The sequence below is a fragment of the Carcharodon carcharias genome, chromosome 14, assembly GCF_017639515.1.
Source record: "Carcharodon carcharias isolate sCarCar2 chromosome 14, sCarCar2.pri, whole genome shotgun sequence".
Taxonomy (NCBI): Eukaryota; Metazoa; Chordata; class Chondrichthyes; order Lamniformes; family Lamnidae; genus Carcharodon; species Carcharodon carcharias.
The window spans coordinates 93,510,228-93,534,791 of record NC_054480.1 but is presented as its reverse complement, the minus strand read 5'-3'; the positions used below and the strand labels follow the sequence as shown (position 1 = coordinate 93,534,791).

Genomic DNA, 24,564 nt, shown 5'->3' with positions numbered 1-24,564 from the left:
TGCAGTATAATGTGGATAAATTTGAGGTTATCCACTTTGGTAGCAAAAAAAGAAAGGCAGGTTATCATCTGAATGGCTATAAATTGAGAGAGGGGAATGTGCAATGAGACCTGAGTGTCCTTGTACACCAGTTGCTGAAGATAAACTATGAAGGCAAATGGCATGTTGGCCTTCATAGCCAGGGGATTCAAGTACAGGAACAGGGATGTCTTGCTGCAATTGCACAGGGCCTTGATGAGACCAGACCTGGAATATTGTGTGCAGTTTTGGTCTCCTTCTCTGAGGAAGGATGTACTTGCTATAGAGGGAGTGCAGCGAAGGTTTACCAGACTGATTCCTGGGATGGCGGAACTGACATATGATGACAGATTGAGTTAGGATTATATTCGCTGGAGTTCAGAAGAATGAGGGGGGGGGGATCTCATAGAAACCTATAAAATTGTAACAGGGCTAGACAGGGTATCAGGAAGGATGTTCCCGATGGTGGGGGAGTCCAGAACCAGGGGTCACAATCTGAGGATATGGGGTAGACCATTTAGGACTGAGATAAGGAGAAATTTCTTCATCCAGAGAGTGGTGAGCCTGTGGAATTCGCTACCGTATAAAGTAGCTGAGGCCAAAACATTGTATGTTTTCAATGAGTTAGATATAGCTCTTGGGGTGAAAGGGATCAAAGGATATGGGGAGCAAGTGGGAGCAGGCTGTTGAGTTGGATGATCAGCCATGATCATAATGAGCAGGCTCGAAGGGCTGAATGGCCTACTCCTGCTTCTATTTTCTATGTTTCTAATTGTATAGAGCCTTGGGAAGACCATTCCTGGAGTATTGAGTACAGTTTTGGTTTCCTTATCTAAGGCTGGATATACTTGCCAGAGAGGGAGTGCAACGAAGGTTCACCAGACTGATTCTTGGGATGGCGGGAATGTCCTGAGGAAAGATTGAGGAGACTGGGTCTGTATTCTCTCGAGTTTAGAAGAATGAGAGGTGATCTCATTGTAGCATAGGAAATTCTTACAGGGCTCAACAGGCTAGATGCAGGAAGGATGTTTCCCTTGGGTGGGGAGTCTAGAACCAGTTCATAAGGAATGAAACTGGATGGGCCAGCCCGCATCAACCTAGGTACTGGGTATGACAACAGCAAACTCAGCCCTGTCGACCCTGCAAAATCTTCCTTATTCACATCTTGGGGCTTGTGCCAAAATTGGGAAAGCTGTCTCGCAGACTAGTCAAGCAACAGCATGAGTTATACTCTGTCATACCTTACGGACAATTTTCCAGATACCACCATGTCCCAAAGGCAGGACAAACCCAGCAGAGGTGGCGGCACAGTGGTATACAGTCGGGAGGGAGCTGCCTGGGAGTCCTCAACATCGACTCCGGACCTCATGAAGTTTCATGGCATCAGGTCAAACATGGGCAAAAGCTCTTGCTAATTTATCACATACCGCCCTCCCTCAGCTGATGAATCAATGTTGAATACCACATGGAGGAAGCACTGAAGGTGTCAAGGGCACAAAATGTTCTCTGCGTGGGGGACTTCAATGTCCATCACCAAGGGTGGCTCGGTAGCACCACTACAGACCAAGCTGGCCAAGTCCTAAAGGACATAGCTGCTAGACTGGGTCTGTGGCAGATAGTGAGGGAACCAACAAGAGGGAAAAACAATCTACCTGCTGCAGGTGCATCTGTCCATGACAGTATCGATAGGGGTGACCACCGCACAGTCATTGTGGAGACAAAATCTCGTCTTCATATAGAGGATATCCTCCATCGTGTTGTGTGACACTATCGCTGTGCTAAATGAGATCAATTTCAAAGAGGTTGAGCAATTCAAAACTGGGCAACCATGAGGTGCTATGGGCCATCTGCAAGAGCAGAATTGTACTCAATCACAATCTGTAACCTCATGGCCAGGCATATCCCCCACTCTACCATTACCAAGCTGAGGGAATCAATCCTGGTTCAAGGAAGAGTGGAAGAGGGAGCAGCACCAGGAGTCAACCTGGTGAAACTATGAGACAGGACTACTTGCGTGCCAAACAGCATAAGCGGCAAATGATAGACAAAGCTAGGCAATTCCACAACCAATAGATCAGATCTAAGCTCTGCAGTCTTGCCATGTCCAGTCGTGAATGGTGGTGGACAATTAAACAACTCACTGGAAGAGGAGATTCCACAAATATCCCCATCCTCAATGATGCAAGTGCAAAAGATAAGGCTGAAGCATTTGCAACAATCTTCAGCCATAAGTGCCGAGTGGATGATCCATCTTGACCTCCTCTGGAGGTCCCCAGCATCATGGTGCCAGTTTTCAGCCAATTCAAATCACTCCACATAATATCAAGAAACGGCTGAAGGCACTGGATGCTGCAACGGTAATGGGCCCTGACAATATTCCGGCAGTAGTACTGAACCACTTCAGCTACACTGGTATTTGCCTGGTAATGTGGAAAATTGTCCAAGTACGTCCTGCACACAAAAATCAGGACAAATCCAACCCAGCCAATTACCATCCCATCAGTATACTCTCCATCAGTAAACTGATGGAAGGAGTCATCAAAGGTGCTATCAAGTGGCACTTGCTTAGCAATAATCTGCTCACTGACGCCCGGTTTAGGTTCCGCCAGGACCACTCAGCTCCTGACCTCATTACAGCCTTGGTTCAAACATGGACAAAAGAGCGGTACTCGCAAGGTTAGGTGAGAATGACTGCCCTTGACATCAAGGCTGCATTTGACCGAACGTGGCATCAAGGAACTCTAGCAAAACTGGAGTCAATGGGAGTCAGGGGGGGAAACTCTCCGCTAGTTGAAGTCATGCCTAGCACAAAGGAAGATGGCTATGATTGTTGGACATCAGCCACCTCAGCTACAGGACATCACTGCAGGAGTTCCTCAGGGTAGTGTCCTAAGCCCAACTATCTTCCGTTGCTTAACCAATGACCAGCCCTCCATCATAACGTCAGAAGTCGGGATGTTTGCTGATGATTGCACAATGTTCAGCACCATTTATGACTCCCCAGATACTGCAGCAGTCAGCATCCAAATGCAGCAACACATGGACAATATCCAGGCTTGGGCTGACAAGTGGCAAGTACCATTCAAGCCACACAAGTGTCAATGACCATCTCCAACAAGACAGAATCTAACCATCGGCCCTTGACATTCAATGGCATTATCATCATTGAATCCCTCATTATCAACATCCTGGGGTTACCATTGATCAGAAACTGAACTGGACCAGCCATATAAATACTGTGGCTACAAGGGTAGGTCAGAGGCAAGGAATCCTGCAATGAGTAACTGACCTCCTGTCTCCCCAAAGCCTGTCCACCATCTACAAGGCACAAGTCAGGAGTGTGAAGGAGTACTCCCCATTTGCCTGGAGGACTACAACTCCCACAACACTCAAGAAGCTTGACACCATCCAGAGCAAACCAGCCCGCTTGATTGGTACCGCATCCACAAACATTCGCCCCCTCCACCACCGATGCACAGTAACAGCAGTGTACACCACCTACAAGATGCACTGCAGAAATTCACTGAGGCTCCTTCGACAGCACCTTCCAAACCCAAGACCACTACCATCTAGAAGGATAAGGGCAGCAGATAGGTGGGAATACCAGCAACTGGAAGTTCCCTTCTAAGTCACTCACCATTCTGACTTGGAAGTATTTCACATTTTTTCACTGTTGCTGGGTCAAAATCCTGGAACTCCCTTCCTAACAGCACTGTAGGTATACCTATACCACATGGACTGCAGCAGTTCAAGAAGGCAGCTCACCACCACCTTCTCAAGGGCAACTCAGGATTGGCGATAAATACTGACCCAGCCAGTGAAGCCCACATCCCGTGAATGAATAATAAAACACACAAATCATGGACTTTACGGGTGGGATAAAACAGTTCAATATTATCAATTCCAGGGTACAGGATTTAATGGGTTGATTTTAATCGATACCTTCCAAATTCCTTTCAGTTCTTGTTGATGACACAAGGCGGTTTTCCAGCACTTTTCAGTATTTATTTCACAGGTTGAGCACTTGCCTTTCAATGTCTCTAAGTGATTTTCCCCTTTGCCCCTTAACAGGGGTTTTCAGAGAGCAGCTAGAGGTTTGAAGAAAAAAGCCAGCTAGCTATTATTGTGGAATCGCTGGAATCTTCCACACACAGGGGAAAGAAGTTTTAGGTCTTGTTCCTTTCAGGCTGGAAGCTATTCTGCTGCCCTGCTCTTCACACAAACCCTGGTCAGGACCAAATTAAAATGCTGTTGTCAGGCAGCTCCCTTGGTCTGGGACTCCTTTCCAGCATCATCCTGTCTTTCATGGCACACTGTTCCAGGACTACAACATTGTGTATATCTCTCATCCTGTTCCCGTGAACATGTCTAACTGCAGCCGTTGTTATTTTAATCCATAATCCAACAGAAAATACAGAGATATGTTCTTTACAACAATCCAACAGAAGTAAAAAGATACGTTCCTTACAGTTATCACAATCCAATCAATCAGGATTCAGGTGTAACTAATAAACTCTTATTAAAACACAATATCTGAGCATAAGACAGGATATGATATTACTAGTTATACAGCAAAAACAGACAACTGTGATGTGAGTACTGCTCCAGATTGCGCAGGGCATCTGACACACAAGAACCCCTTTTTTTCCCTCACCACTCAGATCTTCTGGAGATCTGGAACACCTCAGCAAAGTGGGACTGGAGACTTCCTTCAGTGTCCTTTTCCACCGCACACTGCAACAAACCCACCAAAAGTCTTTTAGTTTATACCCTTTTTCCGGGGTGGATGCTTGATGAATTACTGACGTGGCCTTTTAGTTCTATATTTACTTAATTTCAAAATACCTCATTAGGCATTGAGTCCTTTGACTAAACTTTGGGTTAAATGTCCCCCTATTAGCCCCGTAGGCCTTCATACATATTCAGATGATATCTGGCCATTCATACCCCATTCCTTCCTTATCACCTCTCAAGCTGTCTTCCCCAGATTAGATTTATCCTCATATTCCATTCCATCTCTGGAACTACCCTAACACCCCAAAAGCTTTCATTTGTTCTGCTATCAGTTAGACTGAGACCTGCTAACAAGCATCCAGAATTATCAATCAGTGCATTTGTTTTTATCCCTTATCAGGCTGGTGAACTGTGATATTGCTCACTGCAGTCACATCTAATGCTCCCACACACTGCTGGAATCAAGTACTTGAGCAAGCATCTTACAGTTCTTTGTTCAAACAAGGCAACCTTAGCTAAGAATAATGATTTCTCTAGCCTGGTTCCCATGACAGTGAAACTTAAGTAATTCACAGTAAAAGTGAACTTGAAACACTAACCCATTCCTTTTTCAGACTAATTTTATATATATGTACTTTCTAACCCTATTCCTAATTTCTAATTATTTTTAAATTTTGAGATCTGACCTGGGTAACTGGCAAAAAAGGGTTGATGAACCTATACAAATCCCAGTGGGAGGTTGGTAGTGTATGTGCTAGTATAATCTGAATTGGCTAATTCAACCAGCCAAATTTAGACATCATGAACTGCTCATCAGAGACTGGGTGGTAACTCCCAGCCAGGTCCTTCATGATAAGTTCAGAATGCATGTGACGTTTGAACATTCTTGCCAGGATCTCTATTCAGCATTTGTTCCGTCAACTTGAAAGTCACTTACCAAAAAATGCAGACACATTTACGAGACCAGAGAACCTGCTTTTTAAAGACTCACATTTTAATCTCATTAAAACGCCACTTGTATCCATAAATTCAGTAACTTCAGGAAGTACAGAAGAATTATAAAGTGGCTAATTCTTTTTTTTAAAGTAAAGCTATTTACATGGTCACCTGAAACAATGCAGCCTCCCATCCCTTTGAACCAAATGATCCTGGAGACTATTGTAACACAAGGAATGTTTGAAGGATGTACAGGGGCAATGATTTTGAAACAAGGAGGCAATATTTTCCACCCAAACTATCTGTATTCTCCTTAAATACTGTGTTTAAATAGTGATGATTCAAACTGACATGGGTGGGGGACACTAAAAACTGCAGGCCACATACTGTTTCTAGCACACTACCTTCCACAGCTGGGGATGCTAGGTGCAAAGTGCAGTGGCATCACCAACACCATTCCAGAATGCAGATGAGCTTTTCAGTAATGTCAATACAGAAGCTAGAGTAGGGAGCAGAATACTGGAATAGTGAGATCCCCACTTCTGCCACCAGTGGGGCTGCAGCCAAGGTAGCCACATAGCCCCTGTTAAGCACAGGACCATGCTTTCAGATATTTTCCCCAGTTATAACCACATCAACACAAGCTGCCCATCTCCCTGGGGGTGGGTTCCTGGTGGTAATTCGACCATAAATACTGGCATTAACAGTTGCATCTGGCATTGGCTAGTCCACTAAGGAAAGAACATAAATCGGTCTAACTACTTGCCCTCCCACCCCCATCACCCTCCATTTAACACTGGTTATAAAATGCATTCTGCTATCTGTATGGACAGAATAAAACTGGCAGATTCATTTTAGTGGGTGTGTACATCACAAAGAGCACTTTAGTTCAACCTTATGGCTTTTAAGAGGAAGGCAAAGTAATTGCTGGAATTATTGCCAAAATGTGGTCTCACGCCCACCACTGGACCAGGATGTCAGCCAATGCCATTTAACCTCTAACTGCCAGCAACACATTCTGCTGTCTAATGGTCAGGGCCTGGCATCAGTGAGAAATCATTCAATCTGTTCAGGTGTTTGTTGTCTGGGTGGAGGGTCACCTCGGCAATATCTCCCTTCAATACCATGCAGTACTTTGGAAACATTATAGGGTGCAGTTAGTTTTACACAAAACTAGGCAGTGTTAGGGCCTGTGCTGACACAGATTAGAGACATCGCAGAAGCTATAGATCAGGACTGTCAGTTGAACAAACTCCAAACTGTTGTCCACAAAACAAGCTTCGCTTATCAGCTTTTCATCAATTTAACCCCACCTGGGTCGGAGCCAGACTGATCTTGGGTAGTGCAACATATTCTAGGTCTTGTTGGTGGGGATACCCTGGCAATATAGCCTACTTGTATTTTTAATGGGTTGGGGGAGTTGTTAAATCTGTATCTGCTTCAACATCCCAGTCACCCTGGATAATCAAAGCAAGAAAAGCTGTGAGCAACTAGAAAGTTAGCACAAAACTAAAACTTAATTTAAAGTAAAAAAAATAAAATCTTCACTGTGTGAACTAAAGAGGCCATGATGAGATGGATGGTGTCTGGAGGCTGCTTTCATAGGTGAGGCAGCATGGTACTGTGTTGTGGAGCACTGGATCATTTTCTGAGGTCAGCACCAGTGCGTTTCTGAAGACTGTGATCACAATCAATTTGAAAATAGAGTTTCACATCTGTGAAGTGAATAAATAATCTTTTCCTTCTAACTGACACCCAACACCATGAATCACCCACCATCAGTTTTTAAAGCAATCTCCAAAAAAAAACCAGCAAGAGGGTCATCGCAAGTTGTTGGACAGCACAACTTGCAGCTGCAGCGAAGCATTCCTCACGCTCTTCACCCTGTCCCAGTGGCCCAGGCCTCACACTGCATTATGGAGTCACCCTGATCAGAAGGATCTTGGACATGGGACAGCTATGCTCAGACAGCACAGTGGAAGGATGTGACATTTGACTCCAGTATTCCTGGTTAAGGAAAAGTGAAAAGTCCATCTGTTAATGTCAGTGCTCAGAGGGTTGGCTTTGACAGGGAGGCCCAGGTAATCAAAACCAGACTCAGTGAGAGGCACTGACTGTATTTTTATAGTATTGGGTGGCAGGAGATTCTGGTAAAATAATCAGGCTGGGTATTTAAACCTATGACATGATTAGCACATGGCTGACATATTTCAATATTGGTTTCATTTCTCTGTTAGAATTAAAGGGGTGTGTTCTTACTCCTTCATCCATTGAGCTACACAAAGTGCTTAGTAAAAATTCACAAGGAACGACATTCAGGTCTGTCTGAGCTCAGCAACTGTTGAACTAGCTTGCTACGGGTACTGAGAAAGTGCAGTTAACACACAGGCATTTATACACAGAGATATCAATGGCTGGCTACCTTTGTCCCATCCTCCTTCACTGTTGTCTGTGCACCATCCACACAAGAACATCTTCCAAAGTAACGATGATGTTGGATTTTAACCTCTAGGATTAGAGAAGTCCAAGTACTTTGTTCAAAAGGCTCTGAAAATCCATCTATTCCCTTCTTTCCTGGTTTTCCCTTCTGATTTGGGAGCAGCAATTTGACAGATACCTCCTTGATCTGTATTGGGGCAGGGGAAGAGGGGAGATCAGAAAAGAATCTGTTTCCTTTCACTGCTTTAAAAGGATACAATATTCTAGGAATTAAAGAAAAGTTCAAAACCTCACTCCTTTTGTCCATCATCAAGGTCACAGCTACACTGTAGTCTTAAGGGAACTGCAAAACGAATCCTTCCACCTTATAGGGCTGCTAATAATGGTTTTATCATCAAAATCCTGGTACAATTTACTGCCCAGTGCTTAAGTTTATACAGTGATAGTCACAATAGGGACTGGCTCATGAATTAATAGTGCAAGAGGTAAACCTGCTGGTACAATTCAATCCACAAATCATCTGACTGTTTCACAATCAAATGCCAAGATGACAGCTGTCAATCAATATCCATCAACTAAAAGTGCATTTCACCTCCCTGAGAGGATTTTACTATTTCAGTACTCAAGTTTTGAGAATTGTGCATAAGCTGAGTTAATAGGACCTATTTACTGTGCTTTAAGCCTCTCGTCCACTAAACTGCCAACTCTTGCAGCCAGTAAAATAAAAATTACCCTACACTGCGAACAGTAGTGGCATCCTTTTCACAGCTCATGCTCCCACCAGTGTAAGCATCAACATTCAAATACTACTTACAATATTGTTTAGTAGGACTCCATCAGTCAAGTGTTGTAAGAAAACAATGGCGATGAATAAATTCATGGCTATTGCACATCAGCAAGCAAATAGTTTCCAATCAGGAGGGTTTCACCACATCTTGCCCCAGCCTCTCCCTCTCCTGTATTCCACCTCTTCCCATCCCACCCTCATACCCTCCCCATATGACAAAATAGAACCTCCAGTTATTGGTGAAATCCTCTCAGACAACATCAGGGAACCAAGCAGGTATCATCAGTAATTATCTTGAATCCATGGTTTTGTATTCTATTTATCGAATATAGTGAAAAAAATGAAAACTGGCTTGGATTTGTAGCAATACCACAGGAACTATCAGAAGGAAGCAAAGAGCTGAAGTCTACCCAAGATCTATTGTCTGCTGTTCACACAATGATGCAGGCTAACTGCCAAGATAATGTTCTGTTAAACCTAACTGATGTACTACATCCACGACTAGGCTTTATATCTACTTCAATATTGTTTTTCTAGATCGTACGCGAGTTGTACTAAATTTCAGAAAAGCAACAGGACCATGAATTGAAACTGGGAGCGAGCTGCAGTCTTCTCTACAGTACATCTGCACCTGGGGAAGGGAGGAGAGGGATCTGCACAAGCACCCCTGCCTCTAGGTTTGAGAATTGACATTTGATTTGCTCAATCTTTCTCACAACCATCATGTCACTAAGATCCATGCATTCCATGCATAATAAACAGGTTCAACCACTGGCAGAACAAACAGTCCAATCAGTGGGACTCTGCCCTTCCAGGACAGGGAATGTACACAGAGTAACACATGTGAAGCTATGTCAGAAGGAACTCAGCACACTGTACAGTGAGATCACAGGGTCAGAAAACAGCTGTTACTCCAATATCAGGAGCATTTCCACGACAGAAGATTTGTAGGGAAAATCAGAAAAGAGGGGAACACAGGAAATGGGAACACTAGGATTCCAAACAATTACACCCCAACAGATTGGAAATTAGTTAAACGGAGGGATTCCCATCAGAAGATTCTGACTTGCACATTTCCACTCCTGAGGTAATCATCATCAGACAGTTCCTAAAAGCTAAAAACCTCAGCTGCTTGAACTCTCGAGGCCTTCGGCAGCACGACAGGGCTTGTCCAGAGGAAGTGTCTATTTGTACAGGAAAAGCTCAGGGCGTGCACACTCCACTTCAAGTCACTGAGAGCTTAGGTTTTTTTTTAAGGCAATGTTCATCACAGGAGAAGACAACGAAAGAAGTTGCTCTTTTTCTGCTGTTCTGAGGTGATTCGCACGCCTTGGCTGCTACCTTGTGGACTATTGCCTTCCTGTATACAGGAAAAGAAGGTTAGCAAATTGTGCTTCCATTGCATCCTACCAAACCTCAGCCCAACTAATTCACACTGTCATAGCAACCATTTCAACAACCTTAGCTTCTGTGTGGGTCGTATCCTTAACCACACCTAGTCCCGCTCTCCCATCGCCCGTCCTCACTGACCTACATTGGCTCCTTGTCCACCAAGCCTTAATTTTAAAATTCTCATTGGTGTTCTAGTCGGTCCATGGCTTCTCCCCTCACCATCTCTAACTCCTCCAGCCCTACAATCCTGAGATCAGTGCACACTTTCAGTTCTGGTCTCCTGACCATCCCCCCACTTCCTTTACCTCACCATTGGTTTCCAATGTCTGCATCCCAAGGGAGGAATCCCCTCCCTTAAACCTCTTTCTCCTCTCTTAAAAGATTCTTCTCCTTAAAACCCATGTCATGGACCAAGCCTTTATTTACTCTTTCTTTGGCTTGTCATTAATTTTTTGTCTAATTACGTGACTATGAATGCCAAGTTGTTAGAGGCACTACATAACAGGTATTACAGGTAAAATGAATGAGTTAAGGGTGAGGATTCACATGTGGAATTGAGATATAGTAGCCATCACTGAGATGTGGTTAAGGGAAGGGCAGGATTGGCAGCTGAACATTTTGGGATATAGAATCTTCAGGCAAGACAGTGGAGGGGGTAAAAGAGGAGGAGCCGTTGCATTATTAGTTAAGGAGTCAGTTACTGCACTAAGGAGAGATGAAATCTTGGAGGGGGCATTGAATGAAGCTTCGTGGGTAGAGTTTAGGAATAAAAAATAGGTAACCACATTATTAGATGTTTATTATTGGCCCCCAGATAGTCAATGGGAAAATTGAGGAGCAAATATGTGCACAATTTGTGGAGGTGTGTAAAAATAATAATAGGGTAATTAGATTAGGTGATTTCAACTTTCCCAACATTAATTGGGATAGAGATAGTGTTAAAGGCTGGGATGAAGTGGGTTTCTTGAAATGTGTATAGGAGAACCTTTTAGGTCAATATGTAGAGGGTCCAACAAGGGATGGTGCTGGACCTAATTCTGGGGAATGAAGCCGGACAGGTGGCTGAGGTGGTGGTGGGCGAGCATTTTAGCGACAGTGACCATAACATGGTACAGTTTAAGTTTGTTATGGTCAAAGAAATAGACAAGTTGCAAAAAAATGTTTTGGATTGGGGGAAAGAGTGGATTTTAGTAAAATAAGGAAGGATCTGGCCAAGGTAGACTGGGAACAGTTACTTGTGGGGAAATCTACAGAGGAACGGTGGGGGGTGTTCAAAAAGGAAATGGAGAGGGTACAGGCTCAATAGGTTCCCTCTGGGGTGATAGGAAGGAGTAACAAGCCCAGAGAAAAATGGATGACCAGATATATTCAGGTTACGATGAGAAGGAAAAGAGAGGCCTTTAGCAGGTACAAGGGAAGCAAATCAACAGAGGCATTAGTGGACTACATAAAGTACATAAGAAAGAAATTAGGAGAGCAAAGAGGGGATATGAGAAAGCTCTGGCTGGTAAAAGTAGGGAAAATCCCAAGATATTCTATACGTATATCAATGGGAAGAGGATAACCAGGGAAAGAATAGGGCCCATAAGGGACCAAGGGGGCAATCTATGGGTGAAGCCAGAGGACATCGGCAGAGTGTTGAATGAATATTTCATGTCTGTCTTCACTCAAGAGAATGAGGATGAAGGTATCAAACTCGGGGAAAGAGACTGCGAGGTTCTTAAGCAAATTGATATAGGAAGTGACAAGGTATTGGAGGTGTTGGCAGGCTTAAAAGTGGACAAATCTCCAGGTCTGGATGATTTGTGACCCAGACTGCTGACGGAGGCAAGGGAAGAGATCGTAGGGGCTCTGACCTAAATTTTTAATTCCCCTCTGCCCCCTGGGGAGGCGCCAGAGGACTGGAGAAGAGCAAATGTGGTTCCACTATTTAAGAAGGGTTGTAGAGGGAACTACAGGCCAGTGAGTCTCATCAGTGGTAGGGAAACTATTGGAGAAAATTCTGAAGGAGAGAATCTATCTCCACTTGGAGAGGCAAGGTTTGATCAGGGATAGTCAGCATGGCTTTGTCAGAGGGAGGTCATGCCTAACAAATTTGATTGAATTTTTTGAGGAGGTGACCAGGTGTGTAGATGAGGGTAGTGCAGTTGATATAGTTTATATGGATTTCAGCAAAGCCTTTGACAAGGTCCCGCATGGGAGACTTATAAAGAAGGCAAATGCACATGGGATACAGTGTAATTTAATAAGGTGGAATTAAATTGGCTTAGTTGTAGGAGACAAAGGGCGATGACAGAAGGATGCTTTAGTGACTGGAAGCCAGTGTCCAGTAAGGTACCACAGGGATCTGTGCTTGGACCCCTATTTTTTGTCACTGTTTAAACGACATAGATGACTATGTGGGGGGGGTAGGATTAGTAAGTTTGCGGTTGACACAAAGATTGGCTGGGTGGTTAACAGTGAGGTTGAGTGTCTTGGGCTACAGGAAGATATGGACGGGATGGTCAAATAAGTGGTAGATGGAATTTAACTCTGATAAGTGAGGTGATACACTTTGGAAGGAGTAATTTGACAAGAAAGTATTCAATGAATTAGGAAGTTCTGAGGAACAAAGAGACCATGGTGTGTGTGTCCATAGATCTCTGATGGCGGCGGGGCATGTTAGTGGGGTGGTGAAAAAGGCATATGGTACACTTGCCTTTATCAATCGCGGCATAGATTACAAAAGTAGGGAGGTCATGTTGTTGTTGTATAGAACCTTGGTTAGGCCACAGCTGGAGTACTGTGTGTAGTTCTAGTCGCCACATTATAGGAAGGATGTGATTGCACTGGAGGGTGTGCAGAGGAGATTCACCAGGATGTTGCCTGGGATGAAACAATTAAATTATGAAGAGAGGTTGGATAGACTTAGGTTGTTTTCGTTGGAGCAGAGAAGACTGAGGGGCAACCTGATCGAGGTGTACAAGATTATGAGGGGCATGGACAGGGTGGATAGGGAGCAGCTGTTCCTCTTAGTTGAAGGACCAGTCACAAGGGGGCATAAGTTCAAGGTGAGGGACAGGAGGTTTAGGGGGGATGTGAGGAAAAACTTTTTTTATCCAGAGGGTGGTGACGGTCTGGAATGCACTTCCTGGGAGGATGGTGGAGGTGGGTTGCCTCACATCCTTTAAAAAAGTACCTGTATGAGCACTTGGCACGTCATAACATTCAAGGCTATGGGCCAAGTGCTGGTAAATGGGATTAGGTAGGTAGATCAGGTGTTTCTCACGTGTCGGTGCAGGCTCGATGGGCCGAAAGGCCACTTCTGCACTGTGATTCTGAGAGATAAATGGAGGTAAACATATCACTGCTTCCAGATATGGTTACTCAGATTCCCAGCCAGCAAGACTCACTGTTCCAACTCCCAATCCACAAGTAGTTGCCTGGTTTTGATTGCACATGGCTCTTACGCCTCTAGATTGTTTTCTCAGAAGTTAAACACATTGACAGACACAGGAAGTAAGAGATACTCACCAGTTTCTTGTCCATTTTTGTTTTTATGTCTCTGGCAAGCGTGAAGAATGCCTGAAACAGTAAGCATTGGAATTGTCAACTCTCTATCCAGAAAAAAAAAGTTAAGGAAACCATAACATCACAGCTTATAGCCCTCTGGTGGGCAAATCCTTTCCACTTGTATCGCATGTGCATACAAATTACCCCTCTATGGTTATCTCAAGGCTTTCTGTATCTTCCCACCCACTCCACAAGAACTGAACTTGCATAACTCTCCCTGCTGTCTGAGCACTATTTCTCTTCTGCTACTTTCTTCACCGCCACCATTCATGTTCTCCTTCTCACAGGCCAGTGTCTCTTGACTTCCCTCCACAACTCTAACCAGTTGTCCATCTTAATAACACAGATCCAGTTTCCTTCTATTCCAACATAGGTCATGTTGACTGCAGCACCTGCCCTGGAGTAACCATCTCAACCTACTGCATCACATCGCCTGGTACATACTGGGCATCAGCCTCCAACATTTCCCTACTCCTCTTACCACTGCTCCAAAGTCCTTTGCGCCCAACACCCAACTCCTCCCACCCAACCCCTCCCACCTCGCCCCACCCAACCCCTTGCCCGACCCACTCAAGATCTTCAACATTGTAATTTTGCAAGGCGTCTTTGATGGGGATGTCCACCTCCCATCACCATCTTGTTACACTGCCCACTTTTTATCACCAGCTTCCAATCCTCCTGTTCTCACCCATTACCAGAACTTCCTTTTCACAACACCACCTTCAATAACTCCTCTTCCTGCTACTCCACCTCCACCACCCCCCCGACCCCCCTTCCCCACCGATATCACTGCCTGCATGGTCCCTCTCAACACCCATGTCCACACACCTAATCTCTCATGGATTCTTTTCCACCATAAATCACATATACCGGTTACTTGTATGATGTGTGATCAGAGAGCTGCAGCTAAGAACCAGGCCAAAGACCACACCAAAGGAGAACCTCAAATCATCAGATCCAACACAATGGGCTCCCATTGAGCTTTCTCCCTTGGCCTCTTCATTGTCACCTCCCTGGCTGAAATCTCATTTCTTCATCATTTTACAATACCTGGCAGTTCCTTCCCCAATCCTCTTCAGTCATTTCCTCTGGAAAGTTCATCATCCACTCCCTGACCTTTCGCAGAGTGGATGGCAGCAACACAGGTAGAACAGGAAAAATGGGTTCTTTCAATGTACTTCATGGACTGCAGCGGTTCAAGTAGGCAGCTCACTACCACCTTCTCAAGGGCAATTAGGGATGGACTATAAACACTGACCTAGCCAGTGACGCTCACATCTCACAAATGAATTAAAGAAAAACTCCTTCTAGTGAAATAATCGCTTAATCATTCTGATGGGGCACTCAGTCACAGCCAAACCAGAAACTCTTCATTCAAATCAAAATAGAAAATCAACTATTCAAAGTCAGCCCTCAGGTCTTGCAGAATTCTCATCCCCTTATCCAATATAGTACAATCTTTCTTTTGGGGGGGGGGGGGGGGGGGGGGCGTGGGGAAAGGAGGAGAGTGGGGGGGTCAGGAAGAAGAGGTCTCAGCAATGCTATTCAGTCACAGAATCACAGAAACAGTGCAGGAGACTGCCATCAGCCTGTCATGCCTTGAACAAATCCATGCTGGGTCAAAATCCTGGAACTCCCTTCCTAATAGCACTGTGGGTGTACCTACACCACATGGACCGCAGTGATTCAACAAAGTAGCTCACCACCACCTTCTCAAAGGCAACTAGGGACAGGCAATAAATGCTGGCCCAGCCAATGAAGCTTACATCCCGTGAGTGAATAAAATAAGTGGGAGCTCTCCTTACTTAACCCATGACTTTCCAAACAAAAGTTTATTTTGTCTTGGATAATGTTTTCCAAGAACTTCCCCACCACTGATGTTAGGCTAGTAGTTTCCTGGTTTATCCCTCTCCCCTTTCTTGAGCTGTGGTGTAACATTAGCAGCTCTCTAGCCCTCTGTCCCTACCACTGTATTCAGTGAGGATCGAAAGATTGCGACCAATACCTCCACTATTCCTATCTTTGCATCTTTCAAACAACCTAGATCATTCCAAGTGGACCAAGTTATTTACCAACTTTCAATAATATTAATCTTTGTTAGTACATCATCTCTATTATTATCCTATCTGTAACTTCCCTCTCCTATTAGTGTAACCATGACATCATCGACTTGCTTTTTGAAGACAGATGCCAAATACTCAATTAATACTTTAACTACATGAAGATTTCCCTTCAGGTCCTTCATAGGCTCAACGGTTTCCCTAGCAAACTGCTTCCATGTGCTAACAATGTTTTAGGGTTTGGCACTGCTAGTCTTTTCTTGTAACCTCTCCTGCCTCCTATATTTACTTTTTCAATTCCCTCCTCTATTTTTCATATTCTTCATGTTGTTAACTGAATCTTTTCTTGTCATGTCATAAGCTTTCTTGTTCTGTTTTACTTTTAAGTTTTATTTCCTTTGCCATCCCAAGTGCATCACCTTTGAATGTTCTACCCTTTCCCTTCCAAGGAGTATGTCTAATTTGTACCTGAACTGTCTCCGAATTGTAGTTTAATGCAGTAACAGAGCTATGGTAGTCAATTGGCTTTCCTAATCAATCAATCTATGCTGTACCCCTTCTTAAATCACTGAAATTAGTTCTTCCCCAGTTGAGCATTTTCATCTTCAGTATTTTCAAGTCTCTTTCCACAATTACATTAAACCTAAACATGATGCGGTCACTGTTAGCTAAATCAGCTAAATCTCCCACTGTAACATACTTCACTTGCCCTATTTTATTTCTCAGAACCAGATCAAACAATTCTTCATTCATTGTAGACTGGAAAAATGTTGATTGAGAAAGTTCTCCAGTACATATCAGAAATTCCTCTTATTCCCTACCCATATCACGATGCTTTTCCCAATCTATATCAAGGTAATTCACAGAATCACAGTGCAGAAGAGGCCTTTCGGCCCATCGAGTCTCTACCGACACATGAAACACAACTGACCTACTTACCTAATCCCATTTACAAGCATTTAGCACATCACAACATTCAAGGCTATGGGCCAAGTGCTCATCCAGGTACTTTTTAAAGGAAGTGAGGCAACCTTCCTCCACCACCCTCCCAGGCAGCGCATTCCAGACCATCGCCACCCTCTGGGTAAAAAAGCTTTTCCACACATCTCTCCTAAACTTCCTGCCCCTCAGCTTGAACTTGTGTCCCCATGTGACTGGTCCTTCAATTAAGAGGAACAGCTGCTCCCTATCCACCCTGTCCATGCCCCTCAATCTTGTACACATCGATCAGGTCGCTCCTCTGTCTTCTCTGCTCCAACGAAAACAACCTAAGTCTATCCAACCTCTCTTCATAACTTAAACTTTTCATCCCAGGCAACATCCTGGTGAATCTCCTCTGCACACCCTCCAGTGCAATCACATCCTTCCTATAATGTGGCGACCAGAATTGCGCACAGTACTCCAGCTGTGGCCTCACCAAGGTTCTATACAACTCCAACATGACCTCTCTACTTTTGTAATCTATGCCTCGATTGGTAAAGGCCAAATGCCTTTTTCACCACCCCACTAACATGCCCCTCTGCTTTCAGAGATCTATGGACACGCACGCCAAGGTCCCTTTGTTCCTCAGAACTTCCTGGTGTCATGCCGTGCATTGAATACTTCCTTGTCAAATTACTCCTTCCAAAGTGTATCAGCTCACACTTTTCAGGGTTAAATTCCATCTGCCACTTATCTGTCCATTTGACCATCCCGCCTATATCTTCCTGTAGCACAAGACACAAACTCACTGTTAAACACCCGGCCAATCTTTGTGTCATCCGCAAACTTACTAATCCTACCCCCCACCATAGTCATCTATGTCGTTTAAACAGTGACAAATAATAGGGGGCCGAGCACAGATCCCTGTGGTACGCCGCTGGACACGGGCTTCCAGTCACTAAAGCATCCTTCTGTCATCACCCTATGTCTCCTACAACTAAGCCAATTTTGAATCCACCTTATCAAATTACATTGTATCCCATGCACATTTGCCTTCTTTATAAGTCTCCCATGCGGGACCTTGTCAAAGGCTTTGCTGAAATCCATATAAACTACATCAACTGCACTACCCCCATCTACACACCTGGTCACCTCCTCAAAAAATTCAAATTTGTTAGGCATGACCTCCCTCTGACAAAGCCATGCTGACTATCCCTGATCAAACCTTGCCTCTCCAAGTGGAGATAGATTCTCTCCTTCAGAATTTTCTCCAATAATTTCCCTACCACTGACGTGAGACTCACTGGCCTGTAGTTCCCTGGCTTTTCTCTACAACCCTTCTTAAATAGCAGAACCACAATAGCTGTTCTCCAGTCCTCTGGCACCTCCCCCGTGGCCAGAGGGGAATTAAAAATTTAGGTCAGAGCCCCTACGATCTCCTCCCTTGCCTCTCTCAACAGTCTGGGACACAACTCATCTAGACGTGGAGATTTGTCCACTTTTAAGCCTGCCAACTACTTGTCACTCCCTATATCAATGTGATTAAGCACCTTGCAGTTCCTCTCCCCGAGTTCCATACCTTCATCCTCATTCTCTTGGGTGAAGGCGGATGTGAATTATTCGTACAACACTCTGCCGATGTCCTCTGGCTCCACACATAGATTGCCCCCTTGGTCCCTACTCTTTCCCTAGTTATCCTCTGCCCATTGATATAATTAAAGCCTCTTACTATCACTATCTTGTCTTTTGTTACAACCTTTTGAAATATGCCAAAATATTTGCTCATCCACCCACTTCTTACTATTTGAAGCTCTTAAAAAACGCTCCAATGTAACTCATGCCAAATTTGAGACCTGGAATCATCTAGTAAATCCCGTTTAGAACTGTACCATCCTTATTCAACATTGCCACATCTCTTCCTGTTTTCTCCTTCAGAGAACCAGGAATATGAAAAATTCTTCCTGGCCATTTCTGAGCCGTGTATTTATTAATGCAACAATGTCATAGTCCCACCGAGCAATTTGTGCCTGCAGCCCACCAGCCTTGCATGATGCAAGATACAGTTTAATATTTGGTCTGGGTGGATTGCTACAAGCCAGGGGTTCAGGTCCGGAGGACAAAGAGGGTGGTTATCAAACTGGAGCCTGAAGGTCAGATGGGCAGGTAGCACAGACCAGCTGTTGGATCATTGGGTGGTGGAGCTTTGGGAAAGTAACAATTATGCATGAACAGAGCTCATCGCTTTTGGTAATGATGGGTAGTCACTGTTCTCATCAGCAGCAGAAAACATCGAGCACACTCGGCAATTCAGTAACCATTGATACTTACATTCTCCACGTTTATGTTTGCTTTTGCACTGGTCTCCATGAATTTGATTCCATAGTCACTGGCTAACTGAAAGAGAAAAGAAGAAATGGATTGAACAGAATGAAGTGGGGAAGAAAATCAGGGGATGGACAAAGGACTGACTTTTGTGGTCTCAAAGTTTTAAAACTCTCAGCATGTCCTTTTTGACAAAGATCATTGTTGCCATGGTGATTACTGATGACTCAGTCACTTGGTTTACCTTGTACTCTAAAGTTGGTTAAGAAATTGTCTCAAAGTTTTTGCCTCCACTGTTCCATCCAGAGTGGACTGGAGGGGTGTGCACACGTGTGCATGTGCGTTTGTGTGAGCGTGCGTGAGTGTGCATGTGAGAGCAAGTGTGTGTGCATGTGTCTGTGTAGAAAAACTTGCACTCCAAAAGTTATCCTCTTAGTTTGAACCTGTGCCACTCTCATCCTACTGTTGCAATCTACTTTTAAGCAATATTTCTGATTTATCTTTTCCAAACCATCTTCATTACTTCGTTCATTCATTCATGTGTGCTCTGCCCTTGGCCCATTGTCTGCTGATGCTTCGTCCTGAGCCATTCTTTTCATCAGTGGTTTGTCATTGCTTTCCACTTTCAGGGGCAGAGTGAGGAGGCAGGTCCCAAGTCTACCTCAGCTGGAACAGGGATTGAACCCGGGCTGTTGGCATTATTCTGAACCAAATGTTAGCCATCTAGCCAAATGAGCTAACTGCACCCCCCTTCAAATCATCTACACTCTTGTATTCATATAGGTCACTTTCAGACGCTTCCTACTGGCTGAAAGCACCAGTATCTGCAGTCTTTGTTATTGTACTGAGGTTTAAGGAGACTGTCAGGTTGGATTAAGGCAAAGTGCTCCTTCTGGGCCAGGTTCCATCCTTCACCTGTGCTATCTCCACAATGCAAAGCCATTCGGTTACTCATTGGTCTGTCTCATTAGAATTTCAGAGCCCTGGAGTTTCTGCAAGGGCTTTTTTCAAACACTCAGTGGAGGACAATCCCCAAACTAGAATACCAAGATTAGTATCCTCAATATGCAGGGAAAGAGATTTAAACTTTACAATTAAACAGCTACGAAGCCTAAAGGTTTGGATGCCCTGGCTTAGATGACGAGGTTAAAGCCATTGCCCAGTAAACGAGAACAAGCAAAGTCTTTGTCAGCCTGAATTGTAGGGAGAGGTAATGAGTTGTGCCGTGGCAGTATATCAGGGCAGAAGCAGATCTACATAAAGAGCAATGACCTCAGAGAGGCATTCGGACTGGATTTTTTCCGCAGCTTTGTCTCTTCAAAGAGAAGTTTCCACTTGTGGCATTGATTCACAAAAAGCACCAATTGAGAGATTACTCACTGTCCATGTCACTTAAACAAGTAGCTGTCAATGAATCCCCTCTCTCCCCGACCCCAGCCTTGTCCATGCCACCTCACTCCTTCCCAGTCCATCACCCATCAGAACACGCTCTGCCCTCCCCCCAAGTCTTCTCCACTCTGTTGGACCCCGCACCCTGGCTCTGCCCCACACTCTCCACCTTATTCTAGTAGAGTTGTCAGTAATTCAGGGGTGTCAGTCACAAATCTTTTTATAGTTGGGGTGAAAGAATAGTGTAGTTTGACTCATTTACTTGTGTTTGCATTGAAATCTTTCCAACCTTTTTGTCTAGTGTAATATAGTTCATTTTGCTTGTTTAATACATATGTTTTATTCTTTTGTTAAAAGTTCATCAGCAGACTCCTGTGAATCTGTTCAGTAACTGCCCTCCAGAGTTTCTTAAAAAAAGTTAGCATCTATCAAGCCAGGTTTCACTCCGGGACCCGATTTGTCCAGTATTATCAGCTGGGATCGTAACATAACATTCAGTTTTTACAAGGATACAGGGAATGCCTTACTTACTGATGAGAACTGCCACAGCCCCAGTGACAATTTGGCAAAGTGGAAATGAAAGGACAAAAGCTGGTTCTTGCACCACAGTCACATTTCTGGGTATAAAGTATTGGGGCAGAGGTAGGGGAGTTATTTTTAAATGCTAAAGTTTTAAAGGCAAATACATTCACACAAGTGAAAAGAAAATGGCCTTGAGATGTCAATTTCAGTGTTACTTTTCCATAGAAAGTAAATATTAAGCCGACCATTAGCCTGTCTCAGCTACTGATCCCCACTGTGTTGGGAAGTCTCTCGTCCTTTCTGCATATGAACAAAAGGATATTCAATAAAAAGAGCTACACATGGGCAGTCAGGTCCAACAAAGCCTGAAAAGTCAGTTAAATTATGACTCAAAATGACAATGGGGGGAGGGTAGTTTGGAATTATTTTAAGTCAAGCAAGAACCCACTATATAGTTAACTGTAACATGTTCATTGTTTTAGTATTAAGTGAAGACAAGTTGCCCTGATTGAATCTGAACATGATTGTTGCTCTAACCACTTCCAGAGAAATAAAACAAATGATTTGTTTCTGCTCTTGTCTTACCTCAGGTTATCTTTGAAGGTTACAGTGAGGGACATGGCAATATTATCCAAACAACATTAACAGCTCACAATATTAGGTCCCTCTTAGATTACAGTGTAGCCAGATATTTCTCATCATGGACACAACCCTAAACAAGACACTCAAGGGTGCTTATGGAGTGACGAGCGCCCTGCACCTGAGAGAATATCTAAAGCAAGAGCTGAAGTTTCTCATAACTATCAGTTGCAGTTGAGAATTTCTGGGGCTTGTACCTTCTCTCCACGTTCCTTGCTGACTTGCCTTTTCTCATTTACATCACACTTGTTGCCAAGGATCATTTTCTCTACATCAGCCGAGGCATGCTGAGATAGAAGACAGAAACACAACTAAAGTCAAAAGGTAACAATTGAATTCCATGTAAGTCCTGCCATCCCCCACCCTCAATCCCCAATTACCCCATGATTCACATCACTCCACAAATCTATATATTCAAATCCTCTTACCTACCACACAAGATAACATTGGCAAAAATACTGGGGCCAAGTTAAATACAAATAGATACATGATAAGACTTTCAACAGGCCAGGTTACTTAAAATGTTTTGTACTAGAGGATCGTAATGAATATTTCATCTCAAAAAACCCAACCCAATTCTGAGCATGTAATATGGAGCAGAATATTGTGGAAATGGATATAAAGCACAGCCAAACTCCTCATGCTAACTCTTCCACGCTCCTTAACAAAAATGCCTCAAAAGCCCTCATGCACATATCCTCATGTTAAATGTTGCTCGAATTCTTCATGAGGCCTCAGCTTCCTGTAAGGTAGGAGGACACTACATTAACTGACATGCTTCTAAAGGATGATATGTGGATCCTTCTTGGGGGAAGCAGGGGAGGGTGACGGAGGTGGATGTTAGAATAGCGTTTGCATGAACTCGCAATAAAAATGACATCTTGTCTCATTACTGTTACAGTTCTGTCATCACCAAAAGCCTTGTAAAATTCTACAGCACCTTTCACATTGTCAGACCATCCGGCAACGAAACACTTTTAAATTGCAGTACCTACTGTAATGTTGGTAAGCACAACAACCAATTTGCATAAAACAAGGTCTCACAAACAGCAGAGATAAAGAACCAGATAATACTTCAAACAGAGGTGGTTGATTGTTGGCCAGGATATTGGGAACATTTTTCCACTCTTTTTCAAATAACACCACAGGAATTTCTACATCCATGAGTGGGCAGACAACCTTGGTTTAAATGTCTAAACTGAGAGGTGACACCTCCAGCACAGAGAACAGCACTCCTGCAGTACTGCACTGACAAGCCAGCTTAGATAATGTGCTTAAAATGGGGGGGGGGGGGGGGGGGGGGGGGGTGCGGTGGGCTGGTTTGAAGCCCTAACCTTCTCAGAGGTGAGCGTGCAGCCACTGAGCCAAACCTGACACAGCAGACTCGCATGTCTTCTTGGAAAACTCACTAGGTTTGTAAAACATACCTCTTCAATATTCCGGATCCAGTTCTTGATATTATCAAAGGACTTCTCATTAGTGATATCATACACCAGCATGATTCCCTGCCAAAACAGAAGTCTTAAACTAGTTATTGAATGAAGGGCCTCAAACTTTCATTAACACCTACCACAGTCCTTCAGTAATGAGCAGAGTGTGGCTGACACTTCACAGCTCAAAGAGTACAGCTTTCAGGAGAGTATTATTTACTGAGATCTAAACACACAAATGCTCTCTCAAACCTCACTCCCTTATGGACAAAACTCCCAGCCAAAATTACTGACCATTCAAGGAGAAAAAAATTAAATCAGTGATGGCTATAAACGTAGAACAGTGTCCCATCCTTCACTCTAACTGTACAAACAACACACAGCAATTCCTCCATCACCCAGCCTCCCCAACATTTGATACAGCACCTGCTAACCAGGGTTAGTAATGTATGATGTTCATGTAGCAGTGACAGCTTACCATGGCCCCTCGATAGTATGCAGTAGTGATTGTTCGAAAGCGCTCCTGCCCAGCTGTGTCCCTAGGAGATTTGAACAGATTTAGTTACATTCTTTGTGAATATTAAGGTGATCTTTCCATTGATTTTTGTGACATCATATTTATTTCACCTTCCTTTGTCTTGTACAAACAAACATATCTCTTCAATATTCCACATCCTGTTCTTGATGTTATCAAAGGACTTCTCATTAGTGATATCATAAAGCATCATGATTCCCTGCCTATTGTCCTAAGAGATTATCAAATACTTCACTATTAAACTGCCACACATTCCTTTTACCCCAGTCATACAAGGGGATTAGGTAGTCTTGCCCTGTATTTGCACTGCCTTCTCACTCAATGGTTAGGGTTTAATTAAGACTGCTCAGCTGATTAAAGGTAATATGTCAGAGCAAAGTCAGGCACAGTTCCTGCCTACTGCTAATACTTGGAATCAAGCAGTGAAGTGCTACTGGGTTTTGTCAAGTGCCACCAACCTAGTCACACTAAATCTAAGAATCTTAGTTAGAGGTTAGTAGAAAGGCCTGCTCTCCATTAAACTCCTGGCCACTGAGCAAGCCAATCGTCATCTAAACTAGCACATAGTGTTAATGGCTTCCTTCTACTAGGCACTGGGCCTAGTCCCTTTCAAAACCTGGTCATCACCTTCACTTCCAAGAAAAATAACCCTTGACCCATCAGGCTGCAACAATTCCTGCTCCATCTCTAAGCTGCCATCCTTTTTGAATGGATCCCTACCTCCATGCTCCTGAAGTTTCAAGTAACTTGGAAGTGCAGTGTCCACACTGCTCATAGCCGAAACTAGCCTGATCAAGAGATAGATGGGCAATCTCCTCGCAGATTCATAAAGCACAAGAGGCCATTCGGCCAAATGTGTCTATACTAGCTCTTTGAAAAGGCTCTCTA

At 43.9% G+C, this 24,564-nt stretch overlaps 1 protein-coding gene across 5 annotated transcripts in view; it reads right to left on the bottom strand.

The window, feature by feature from the left end:
* Positions 1-4,387: 4,387 nt before the first annotated feature.
* The window catches only part of LOC121287407 (ras-related protein Rab-8A), a 28,935-nt gene continuing 8,758 nt past the window's right edge, over positions 4,388-24,564 (bottom strand). For 2 of the 5 annotated variants that reach the window (XM_041205251.1, XM_041205253.1), the window contains exons 3-8: positions 23,620-23,680; positions 23,139-23,216; positions 21,909-21,998; positions 19,168-19,233; positions 13,820-13,870; positions 5,729-10,274 (exon numbers count right to left, since the gene is read on the bottom strand). In XM_041205251.1, coding sequence (XP_041061185.1) covers positions 10,182-10,274; positions 13,820-13,870; positions 19,168-19,233; positions 21,909-21,998; positions 23,139-23,216; positions 23,620-23,680 — 439 coding nt within the window. In that variant the 3' untranslated portion in view covers positions 5,729-10,181. Of the gene's footprint in view, positions 10,275-13,819; positions 13,871-19,167; positions 19,234-21,908; positions 21,999-23,138; positions 23,217-23,619; positions 23,681-24,564 lie in introns of all 5 variants that reach the window. The other 3 variants (XM_041205254.1, XM_041205255.1, XM_041205256.1) reach the window with 2 other exon arrangements.